Source organism: Rhincodon typus, chromosome 11, assembly GCF_021869965.1.
Source record: "Rhincodon typus isolate 14 chromosome 11, sRhiTyp1.1, whole genome shotgun sequence".
Classification (NCBI taxonomy): Eukaryota; Metazoa; Chordata; class Chondrichthyes; order Orectolobiformes; family Rhincodontidae; genus Rhincodon; species Rhincodon typus.
Window position 1 is genome coordinate 64052785 of NC_063342.1, and position 12065 is coordinate 64064849.

Consider the following 12065-nt stretch of genomic DNA (forward strand, 5'->3'; position numbering starts at 1 on the left):
GACCCGAAACGTCAACTTTCCTGCTCATCTGATGCTGCCTGGCCTGCTATGCTCCTCCAGCTCCACACTCTCACTTATCACATACCTTTAATTTTTTTTTCCAGGACAGGGTTGGGGCCTTAAGAATTGGCAGGTAAGTCACAGCCTTGATTAAATAAAACTGCAAGTTTTAAAGGGGCCATATGACTGTACATGCTTGAGCAGAGCTCAATTGCCGACATTGCCACCTCAGAACTCACAAAGCTAAAATTTCAGCGAGGGGCCCCACTGCAGGGTTCAGCCTTACAGTTTGGGATGCCCTGTGCTAATTCTTAAACTTGATAGTTGAAGGAACCCTTGAGGGTTACAGCTTATGGCTTTTTCAGTTGCATCGGCATTTGCCCCACCTCACTAATGCTGTGCTTTACAGGTGCTGCCCCAGTCAACTGAGCAACTAATCCCCGCTCCCCCGATCCCACCATCACCACACCCCAATGCCAGTCCAAAGTGGATTGCTCCATTGCTACATTTTGGTGCTTGCCAATGTGAGAATGATTGATTATTAAAGAGGGCTTGATAGCAGATTGACATTGAGAAGTTCAATCTTCTGTTTGGAACCCACATGAAAGGAAAATATATTAGAATGGACCAAATTTGGAAGATGTGGTGTTGCAACAGGATATAGCGCAACAGTATATGTAAGTGAAATGGTATGAATGAGTAGTTTTCCACCATGTTACTCCTGGAATCCCCTGAAGAACTCACCAAGGCATTCGTTGCCTCCTTTGTTACAAACAATAACCCCAGTCACCCATGCTAGACTCTCGCTGACCTTCTTGCCTAGCACCCCCACTACTGGGGAACTAATCTTCCTAATCTCTTCCCCGTCAGAGTACTAACCCTGTGGACTGTGCCATTGCATCATCTGTCCACCTGCATTTCTATCCATGGGGCACAGCCCTTGCCAACCATGACTTTAGTGTGGATGTATGCGTCAGTTTCATGACCCTGAAGGACCCTAGTTGATAGGTATTGACATCTTTTCTCTAATTGACGTCTCCCAGCCTGGCCATACCCTCCAACAGTAGCCTGTGGTTTAGTGGTCATGTCCTTTCCTCTGTGCTAGATAGCCCAGGTTCAAGTCTGACTTGCTCCATGTATGTGTCATTACAAGGCTGAACAGGTTGATTAAAGTATCTACCACCCACCACTGTGCTTAAAATCGTTGCTGTCTCTTATCCTGATTGTTCGAATTGCTGTGATGTTCATTGTTTTTCCTGTAAGTCAGAGGAGCAGGATTTGGCCATTCAGACCTTCAAGCCTGCTCCACCATTCAATGTGATCATGGCTGATCCTCTCTCTCAACGCCGTGTTCGCACTTTCTCTCCATACCCCTCAGCGCCTTTTTGTATTTCTCCTCGTTGAACAGTTACTATTAGCATTACACCTATCTTGCAGAAGAGAGGGGAGAGCTGGGGTTGAGGTGATATGTGTCCCTATGTACATTAATGGCCCTTTCCTCTGGAAATCCTATTTAGCAGCAGATCATCATTGAGCAACATTTGATCCATTCCTAATCCAGTGTCATATTGCCATAAAGTCAGAGATCTACAGCATAATAGGCCCTCAACCTATCGAGCCTGTGCCAGTCAAAAGCAACCACCTAACTATTTCTAATCCCATTTTCCAGCACATGGCCCATAGCCTTGGCATTGCAAGTGCACATTTAGATACTTCTTAAGTATTATGAGGGTTTCAGCCTCTACTATCCTTACAGGCAGTGAGTTCCAGATTCCCACCACCCACTGGGTGAAAAAGCTTTCCCTCACATCTTCTCTAAAACTCCGACCCTTACCATGAATCTATGTGCCCTAGTCATTAATCCTTCCAGCAAGGGGAAATGTTTCTTCCTGTCCATCTTATCTGTGCCCCTCATCATGTTATATATTTCAATCATGCCCCCTCTCGATCTCCTCTGCTCTAAGGGAAATTCCCTCAGCCTAGGTGCACATCCAAAGGAGCACACCCACTGAGCTGAATACTATTTAACTGGTGGGAGGATTTTTCCAACCTGTAGCAGGAACATAGTTCCAGAATCCACCATGAGCTTTATCCCAACCCTTCAAGATAAATGCAACTGCTAGCTTGTGAAAAAGTTTGGTTAGTTTTATTTTAAGTGTGAAATATTTCCATCGTCCTTTGACATGTTTTAAATTGAATTCTGTTTCACAATCAGAAGCGAAACTGCGAGACATGAAAAAGGTCATGCAATTGTCGAATTAGATACTTAGCGTATGCAGGGTTGTGGCATAAATTAAACAAATCGATCTGCCCGTCCTGAATAGACGTGCATGTTTTATTCATTGTAATGCAAGGGTCCGTTGAATGAATCTGTTTTAAAGTACCAAAGACCAGAATTACACAGTATTTATAGCATAGAGACAGGCCCCTCAGCCAAACTTGTCTGTGCTGTTTATGAACCACCCAGGCATTATTCCACCTAACTTAATCTAAACTGATCACTATAACCTTCTGTGTTATTCCCCCTCACATACTTGTATCCCCCCTCAATGTATTCATGCTTTTAAAGTTCCACCTTCTAATCACTCTCTAAGGTGTTTATCCTGAATTCCTGACTGGATTTATTAGTGACGGTCATATATTTACGTTTAGATTCTCCAAGTTGGGACACCTTCTGTATAAAAGATGTCAAACTTGTGTGTGTTGATGTTCAAAAACATTTGGGTGTACTAGTACAAGGAATATAGAAGGTTAGCATGAAGGTACAATAAGCAATTAGGCAAATAAAAACCGAAAGAACTGCGGATGCTGTAAATCAGGAAAAGCAATTAGGCAGGCACATTTCCTACTGGCCTTTTTTTTTGCAAAGAGATTAGCTTACAAGAACAAAGTCTTGCTTCAAAAACAAAAGTTGCTGGAAAAGCTCAGCAGGTCTGGCAGCATCTGTGAAGAAAAAAAATCAGAATTAACGTTTCAGGTCCGGTGACCCTTCCTCAGAACTCCGAAAGTCTTGCTTCAATTGTACAGAGCTTTGAGACCACACCTGAAATCCTATACGTAGTTTTGGTCTCCACATTTAAGAATGGACATATTTGAGTTGGAGGAATTGCAGTGAATGTTAAGTTGATCCCAAGGGATGAGAAGGCTGACCCATAGTGAAGGGATGAGTAAATTGGGCTGATGTTCTGTAGTTCAGGAGAACGAGAGGTAATTCCATTAAAATGCACAAGATTCTGATGGGGTTTGAGAGGGTAGATGCTGAGAGATTGTCTATGCTGGTTGTGAGATCTAAACACGGGCACAATCTCAGGATAATGGACAGATTATTTAGGACTGAGGTGAGAAGGAATTACCTCAATCAAAGGGCTGCAAATCTTTGGAATTCTCTACCCTAGAGCACTGTGGATGCTTCATTATTGAATACATTTAAGACTGTGATGGATAGATATTTGGCCCTTCGGAGAACAGGGGATAAAAGGAGCGGGCGGGAATGTGGAGTTGAAATCTATCATCAGCTGTGAACGTATTGAGTGTCAGAGCCCTGTCGGTGGGCGATACGGTCTCCTCCTGCACCTAGTTCTTGTGTACCTCTCATAACGTTAAAGATCTCTACTGAATCATGCCTCAGCCCTTTCTGGAGAAAGGAACAGAAGTCTGTTCAGTCTTTGCAAGATAAATGTGACACATGACAATTGATTTAATATATTTGTTTTAACTGCAGAGGCAAGTCTTGGCATCGCTTTCCAACGGTTACGCCCAGAAACCGAAAAACAAGTCGGGTCTGAAATCAGCTGTGAACGAGCGGAGGAAGAGAGTTGGATGTTCCAGACCAGCTGATCTGAGTGAGTCTAGTGACTGTAATGAACCAGTGCTAATTCAGGTGGAAGATGATGTTGCAGATGCAGCAATTGATGAGAAACCGAATGTTTCAGCATCCTTCCATTCCACGGGACACATCCAAGAAAACTTGATACCCTCAGCAAACTCGGCTGCACCTGGTCCCGTGCCACCCTACTCTGTCCTGGACTCTGAGCTTCAGCCTCCGTGTCAGAGATCACAGAGTGTGCCAGCAGCTTATAAAAAGAGCAAGCCACAATCCAGCCACAATCAGAGATCAGTAGTGCAGCAGCTGGAAATAAAAGAAACCTCTCAAACAGAAGGGAATACCTGCCAGGACGTTGAATTAGTGCCAGATTGTATCAACAACAAGGAGACTTCAAAGCAGGATCCAGCACCACAACATTCATCTTTTGATCTTTCAAAGAATAGCTTTGGTAAGCAGGGACAGCTTTATTTTTTTCAGTGGCAAGTGGCTTGATTTCAATTTTTTTTATACTGATTCCTTTCTAATCCAGAATGAAAAGCTATTTTTGTGGTGAGATTACTCACACTGTGCACAACCGACCTGGATTTCTACTGACTTCATCCAGGGGACCCATTAAGTTTCTCAGCCGTGATCAGTGAGAATATCTATTGCCGTAGTATGCTGTGGCTGTTAGTTGATAAATGGCTTGGTGCTCAATAAATAATGTATCAGGAAGAACAGTTGTATATATTGCACAAATCATGTTAGACCAGACCAAATTAGCCTTTTTCGCATTCATTCACAGGATATTGAGGTTACTGGCTAGGCTAGTCTGTCTAATTAGTGTGGAGAAGGTGGTGGTGATCTGTCTTCTTGTACAGCTGTAGTGTATAGGTACACCTATGGGGCTGTTAGTAAGGGAGTTCCAGGATTTTGGCCCAGTGATAGTGAAGGAATGGAAATCTAGTTTTTAGTCTGGATGGTGTCTGGCTTAAAGGAAAACTTTCACATGGTGCTGTTCCCATGTGTCTGCTACCCTGCCCTTCTAGATGTAGAGGTCATGAAATTTGAAGTATTGTATCTTTTTTTTTTTTCTGTTGTTCATTCCAGTAATGTGGCCTTCATTGGCTGGACTATTGCTTGTCCCTAGATAGACAATAAGGCTATAAGAAATAGGAGCAGAATTAGCCCATTCGGCCCATCAAGTCTGCTCCACCATTCGATCATGGCTGATATGTTTCTCAACCCCATTCTCCCTTCTTCCCATAACCTGTGACCCCCCCTTCCTAATCAAGAGCCTATCTATCTAGGTCTTAAATAGATTGATTGATTGATTGATTGATTGATTGATTTGTCACGTGTACTGAAATACAGTGAAAGGCTTTGTTTACGAGCATTACAGGCAGAATCACAGCAAGAAAAGGATGTACAGATCAAAAAGACTTAGAGGCATACAGGTTACATTATTTGAGGCTAGAGTCCATTCAACAGTCTGATAATGGCAGGAAAGAAGCTGTTCCTGAACCTGCTTGTGCGTGTGTTCAGGTTTCTGTGTATCTTCTGCCTGATGGAAGAGGTTGTAGGAGGTCATTGCCAGGCTGTGATGGGTCTTTGATGACGTTGGCCGCCTTTCTGTGGCAGTGAGCCGTGTAAGTAGAGTCCATGGATGGAAGGTTGGCTTCCGTGATTGTCTGGGCTGTGCACACCACCTTCTGTAGTTTCTTACGGCCCTGGCAGAGCAGTTGCCATACCAGGCCGTTACAATGACTTGACCCACACAGCCTTCAGAATTCCACTGATTAGCTGCCCTTTGGCTGAAGAAATTATTTCTCATCTCAGTTTTAAAGGGTGGTTTCTTCATTCCGAGGCTGTGACCCCGGGTCCTAGCCTCTCCTACTAGTGGAAACATCTTCCCCACCTCTACTGAGAGGCCTAGATACAGTGTTCTGTAAGTTTCAGTGAGATCCCCCTAAACTCCAAGTCCAGAACCAGAGTCCTCAACTGCTCCTCATTTGACAAGCTCATCATCCCCAGGATTATTCTTGTAAACCTCCTTTGGACCCCTCACTTTCGCCTGACACCACCCCCTCCACCCTCCACCCCCCTCCCCCACACACATGTGCACACACACACCATGTCAGCACATCATTCCTTAGATACAGGGTCCAAAACTGCTCTCAACAGTCCACATGAAGTCTGACCAGAGCCTTATACAGCTTACAGCATATCCCTTGTATTGTAGCCCTCTCAAAACGAATGCTGACATTACATTTGCCTTCCTAATTGCCAACCGAACCAACGTTAAGACTCCTAATTCCCTTTGAGCTTCAGATTTCCAAAGCCTTTTCCCATTTAGAAAATAATCTATGCCTCTATTCTTCCTACCAAAGTGTATAACCTCACACTTTCCCACATTGTGCTCCATTTGCCACTTCTGCAGCCTTCCTGCTTCTCCAACACCACCGGTCCCTCCACCTATCCTTGTGTCATTTGCAAACTTAGCAACAATGCCTCTTGAGAAGCTGGTGGTGAGCTGCCTTCTTGAACCACTGCAGTCTGTGTGCTATAGATAGCCCACCTAGGGGAGGGAATGCCATGATTTTGATTCATTGACACTCAGGAACAGTGATATATTTCCATGTCAGGATGTGAGCGACTTGGAGAGGAACTTGCAGAGGGTTGTGTACCCATGTATCTTCTGACCTTGTCCTTCCAAGTGATAGTAATGTGGTTTTGGAAGGTACTGTCAGAGGATCATTGGTGAATTTCTGCATCTTGTAAATTGTATGCACTGCTGTTACTGAGTGTAGGCGGCAGTGGGAGTGAATGTTTGTGGATTTGGTGCCAATCAAGTGGGCACTTTATCCTGGATGATGTCACGTTTCTTGAGTGTTGTTGGAGCTGCACCCATCCAGGCCAATGGGGAGTATTCCACCACAGTCCTGACTTGTACCTTGTATATGGTGGACAGATTTTGAGGAGTCACGAAGTGAGTTAATCACTGCAGCATTCCTAGCACCTAACTTGCTGTTCTTAGTCACTGTGTTTATGGGTGTGGGATACAGTCAGGCAAGATGAACCTGGACAGAAAATACAAGTAGCCACAGGAGCACGCAGATGCCTAGGTGAACTAGTTAGAGGCCCAACTTGGTTCTCTGGAGCATAAGTTGTTTAAGCCTTCTAACCCTAGAGCCTCACACCCTCTCACTACCGTATCCATCCCCCATTAACCCACATGCTCCATACCACCTTGTAGCCACTCACATAGTCCTCAGCAGCTATGCGGCGATGAAATAAATAAACATTTTTGTCAGCATAGTATGATAATACAATGAGGAGGCATGGTGGCTCAGTGGTTAGCACTGCTGCATCACAGCGCCAGGGACCTGGGTTTGAATCCACCCTCAGGTGATTGTCTGTGTGGAGTTTGCACATTCTCCCTCTGTCTGCATGGGTTTCCTCCCGCAGTCCAAAGACGTGCAGGTTAGGTGGATTGACCATGCTAAATTGCCCATAGTGTCCAGCAATGGGCCAACTAGGTGGATTAGCCATGGGAAATGCAGCGTTACAGGGGATAGGGTAGGATGAGATGCTGTTCGGAAGGTAGGTGCAAACTCGATGGATGAAATGGCCTCTGTCTGCACTGTAGAGTCTCTATGATTCTCACACTTTGGTTTAGATGCAGTCCAGAGAAGATTTACATGGTTGATCCTGGGTGTGGAGGGACTGTCTTATGAGGAGAGGTTAAGTAGATTGGGCATGTATTCATTGGGGTTCAGAAGAATGAGAGGTAACCTTCTTGAAATATACAAGTTTTTTTAGCAGGATCAACAGGCTAGAAATTGGAGAGATTGTTTCTACTTGTGGGTAAATCTAGGATAAAGGACACAATATCAGAACAAGGTGTCACATTTTTAAGGCAGAGAGGAGGAGGAATTTCTTCTCTCGGAGGGTAATCATTTCTGTGGAATTCTTTACCGCAGAGGGCTGTCAAGGTTGAAATAACAATATTCAAGGCTGAGATAAACAGAATTTTATTCAGTAAAGGAATCAGAGACTTTTTGGGAAAAGGCAGGAAAGTGGAGTTGAGGTTTATCGGATCAGTCATCACCACAATGAATATCAAGGCAGGTTCGATGGGCTGAATGGCCCACTTTTGCTGCTATGGTTTATGATCTTTCATTTGGTACTAAAAAGAATCCCCATTCATAGAACTCATTCGAAGCTTTTAAATTTTCTGAAGTGGCCATTCTTTTTTATAAGTTTCCATTCCCACCCCAGATCGAAGACAGCTAATCCTTTAATATATTCTTTAAACTGCCAACTAAATTGTGAACTCTGAGCCCATGTTGAAATAACTCCAGCTTTTGAAAGCTAACATTCATAATGACAAAGTAACCTTTGAGGAAATGTTAAGAAAGAACTCTGTTTAAACCGCATGACCAGATGATTTTCTTTTTTACCTGTCAGTTAAAACAGTCCAGCAGACGTTTTTTAAAACTTGCTGACAGATGCAGCCGGTTTCTTAAGATTTAAAGAGCGGGACATTTAAAAAAACTTCAGATCACGACAGTTATACAGACCTTATCCACCCTACATGAATGTTTACTGTTCCTAAGAGGAGGTGATGGCCTAGTGGTATTATCACTGAACTGTTAATCCAGAGACCCAGCTAATGTTCTGGAGACTGAGGACCAAATCCTGCCTTGGCAGATGGTGGAATTTGCATTCAATAAAAATATAGAATTCAGAATTTAATAATAATGACTGTTGGAAAAACCCTTCTGGTTCACCAATTCCCTTTAGGGAAGGAATCTGCTGCCTGGCCTATATGAGACTCCAGCAATCTGGTTGACCCTCAACCTCAATTAGGGATGGGTGATAAATGCCGGCCTAGCCAGCAATGCCCTTGTCCCCTGAATGAAAAACCTCACTCAATTGTGACTCCCACAATTAAGGAGTTTGCAGCAGTCAAACCAGCGCTGTATTGGACTCAGCGTTGCTGAGTTCGGATGACCCGGTGTGTGAATTTCACACTGCCTCCTTCACACACCAGTGACAACTGGCTCTGTCAGAAATGGGGTGAAACTTCTGCAAACTGCCACCTTTCAAGGCCCGTAGGTTCTTCCTAAATCTGCTGTTAAATCTCTCCACGTGCCAGCTGCAGCCTTTTTTTTTTTTAAAATATATTTTTCATGTCCGACATTCTGACCCCACAACACCCGAAATGCATCATATGCAATGCACCAGAAACACCCAACGAATATGTCGAATCTTGAGTCGAGATATTTAACCAGACCGACCTGGCCCAATGAGTGATGGTTGAAGTCAGTTATACTGGCACTACGTTATCAATTCCATAAAGCAGAACCCAAACATGACAGGATGCAATTGATGGCTAAAATAAAAATCCTGGGTAAAGGTAGGGAACGAAACTCTCAACATGTATGGTCAACGCAGTAGTGAACTGTGCCTGGTGTAAATCTAACCCGAAATTTCTTTTCGCTGACTTCACTGCAGAGAACAATCAATTTTTAACCAGCAACTAATTTGCTACTGACACCCAGGCCTCTAGATTAACATTTGACATGAAGGCTGGTAATTGTTTACAGCACAGCATTTCCTCCAGCGCTGTACTGGCGTGTTAGTCTGGGCTATCGTTTCAACGTCTTGAATGAGGTTATATGCCGCAGTCATCTTACTCAATGTTAAATGCTGCTTAGGAAATAGTTAACTCGCCTGATGGGGAAATGAAGCAAAAACAGAACTTTGAAGTCTGAAGAAAGTAAGACTTAATTGAGCACACAAATGCAATTTGATTGTACAATGAAGTTATCTTTGACTGCAGAAATAATTAATTAATTTGTGCAGCGTATTCCAGTTCATTGCTATGAAACTAGACCTGGTATCGTTATTTCAAGCCCTGAAGTAAAATGGAATTGTATTGCTGATGCAGTATTACTTGAGACTTTATTTAATATGATACATTTAGAAGGTTTGTCATGGCATAGCTAAACAGAATCCACTGATGAGACTTGTGTAAAATTCACCTACAATCGTTTGAGGCACAGCGCGGAACTTTGGCACATAGAGTATTTCCAATTCCAAATGATAGTCATGGACAATAAACAGTCTTAACTCAGATTGTATTCTGTGATATTATCTGATTCACTATCCTTGGATGTGGAATGTGCATGCTGAACAATGCTGGGAAATGTCCATAGTTGAATATTTCACAGCCTCCTGATGTGTAGGAAGGTGTGGTAACCCAGGGTGACATCTTTCCAGCTTTTGTCCAGAGCCATTCAGCACAGACCTTTGTTGGCATGTGTGAGATGACTGGAAAAGAATAATTTCTAACTGGAAAGCTGAATAAACAACTCAAGAAATGACTCCTAAAGAGCTTGATTTGGAGTGTTACTTTGTGTGAATGCGAGCCTTGAATCAAAGTTAAGACCAAGCTTTGAAATGTCGGTTTGGAAAGGATTAGCCACAAAGAGAAAGCAGTGATTGATGAAATGCTGAGAGTGGACTAACACATTTACTGAACATAATTAGGAACAGGCAGAGAGACTGGACATCTTAAGAGGAAATGGACGAGTAAGATACATAGTGGAGGGAAGATTGCTGGAAGGAAGAGAATATCAATGATGGACAACTTGAAAACTGAAGGAAATTATTGGTGAATAAAAAGACTAACACAGGATAGGGAGCTATGGAGAAGACTCGGACAAGGATCCTGCCTTATGGCGAAGTACATATGATGATGAGAATGAAGTAGGATATCAATTTGTGAGGTTTCTAGGGAACATCCTGAACAAATTAACTTGTTCTATTGGTTTGAATTTAGCTTGCATTAAATAATATATAACTGATGTATTATACATGTTACAGTGACTAAGAGTAATCTTGTTTGTGAGAGGGAATTGATCCTAAGGCAAATTGCATCCTTTCAGACTTCTGCTTTCTGTTGCTTTTCTGAAGGGTTTTTGGGGAATCCCGAACGCAATGTTAAAATACCTGGCGCATTTATATTAAAAGCCAGTCAGAAGACCCAACCAAAGCTGGCGGCACGTTATCTAGCCAGGAATCTGTTCACTGATGAGGTCCTGGTTACAAGCAGCATTGATGGAAGCAAACAGCATGGAATGAAATCACTGGATCCGAATAAACTGGGAGCTATGAGAGGTGAGTTTACTGCACTTCAGTGTTGCCATTAGAGCAGCAAGATCATATCTCAGATTAGTTCTTTGTTTAAAGGAGAGTAAGCCAACTGTAAGCTTTCAATTACAGGTAACCATTGTCATATGGCAGCTAATTGTTCCATGGTGTCATGCCCATGCTCTGGTAAAGGGAGTTTGGGTGATGCTTCTTGTATAAGCAATACTGTTAGTACGAATGAATGCCATAATTTAATCTACTGTCTTTGTAACATTAGTTTGGGTCTTCTGGAAGGGAAAGGAAGGTGCTGCTATTGAGTTCCTCTGTCTTGGGTGTGCTTATCTACCCAGTGCATTTTTATCAGTTGCTAGTGTGTCTTTGGAAGTTTCAGAATCCACTTGCCCTTATTTGAGGTGATGTGTGAATAGGTAATTGCCCCTTTTCCTTTGGCTGTCTATGTATTTTCTCTCTCATTCATTCATACAAGCAGATGTCCCATAATATTGCTCACTGATGAATGATGACATATTACGTGTCATCCATGCATATGGATGACTGCAGCTCTAACAATAAGCAAGAAAACTGACACCATGCACAACAAAGTAGTCCACTTAATTGACACCATATCCACAAACATCCACTCCCTCCACTACTGACATTCAGTATCAGCAATGTGTACTGTTTACAAGATGCATTGCAGAAATTCACCAAGGCTCCTAAGACAGCATTTTCAAAACCCACATCCACTACTATCTCTAAGGACAAGGAAACAGATACATGGAAAGATTATGACCTGCAAGTTCCCCTCGGAGCCACTCACCATCCTGAATTGGAAATATATCACCGTTTCTTCAGTGTCATTGGATCAAAATCCTGAAACTCCTCCCTGACAGCATTGCAGGTGTACCTACACGAAGTGCACTGCAGCAGCTCAAGAAGGCAGCTCACCACCACCTTCTCAAAGGCAACTCGAGACAAGCAACAAATGCTGACCCAGCTAGTGACACCCACATCCCGGGAGTGAATTAAAAAAAGACTTCGACTCAGGGGCTTTGCAAGTTCAGGAACATTGCAGCATTGCCATATTACTTAGTATCTT

The 12065-nt window shown here is 43.1% G+C and overlaps 1 protein-coding gene across 9 annotated transcripts in view; it reads left to right on the forward strand.

The window, feature by feature from the left end:
* LOC109927206 (BEN domain-containing protein 2-like) overlaps positions 1-12065 on the forward strand; it is a 105572-nt gene that overhangs the window by 63480 nt on the left and 30027 nt on the right. For 8 of the 9 annotated variants that reach the window (XM_048602692.1, XM_020527151.2, XM_048602693.1 and 5 more), the window contains 2 exons: positions 3722-4274; positions 10790-10993. In XM_048602692.1, coding sequence (XP_048458649.1) covers positions 3722-4274; positions 10790-10993 — 757 coding nt within the window. The remainder of the gene's footprint in view (positions 1-3721; positions 4275-10789; positions 10994-12065) is intronic. The other variant, XM_048602699.1, reaches the window with a different exon arrangement.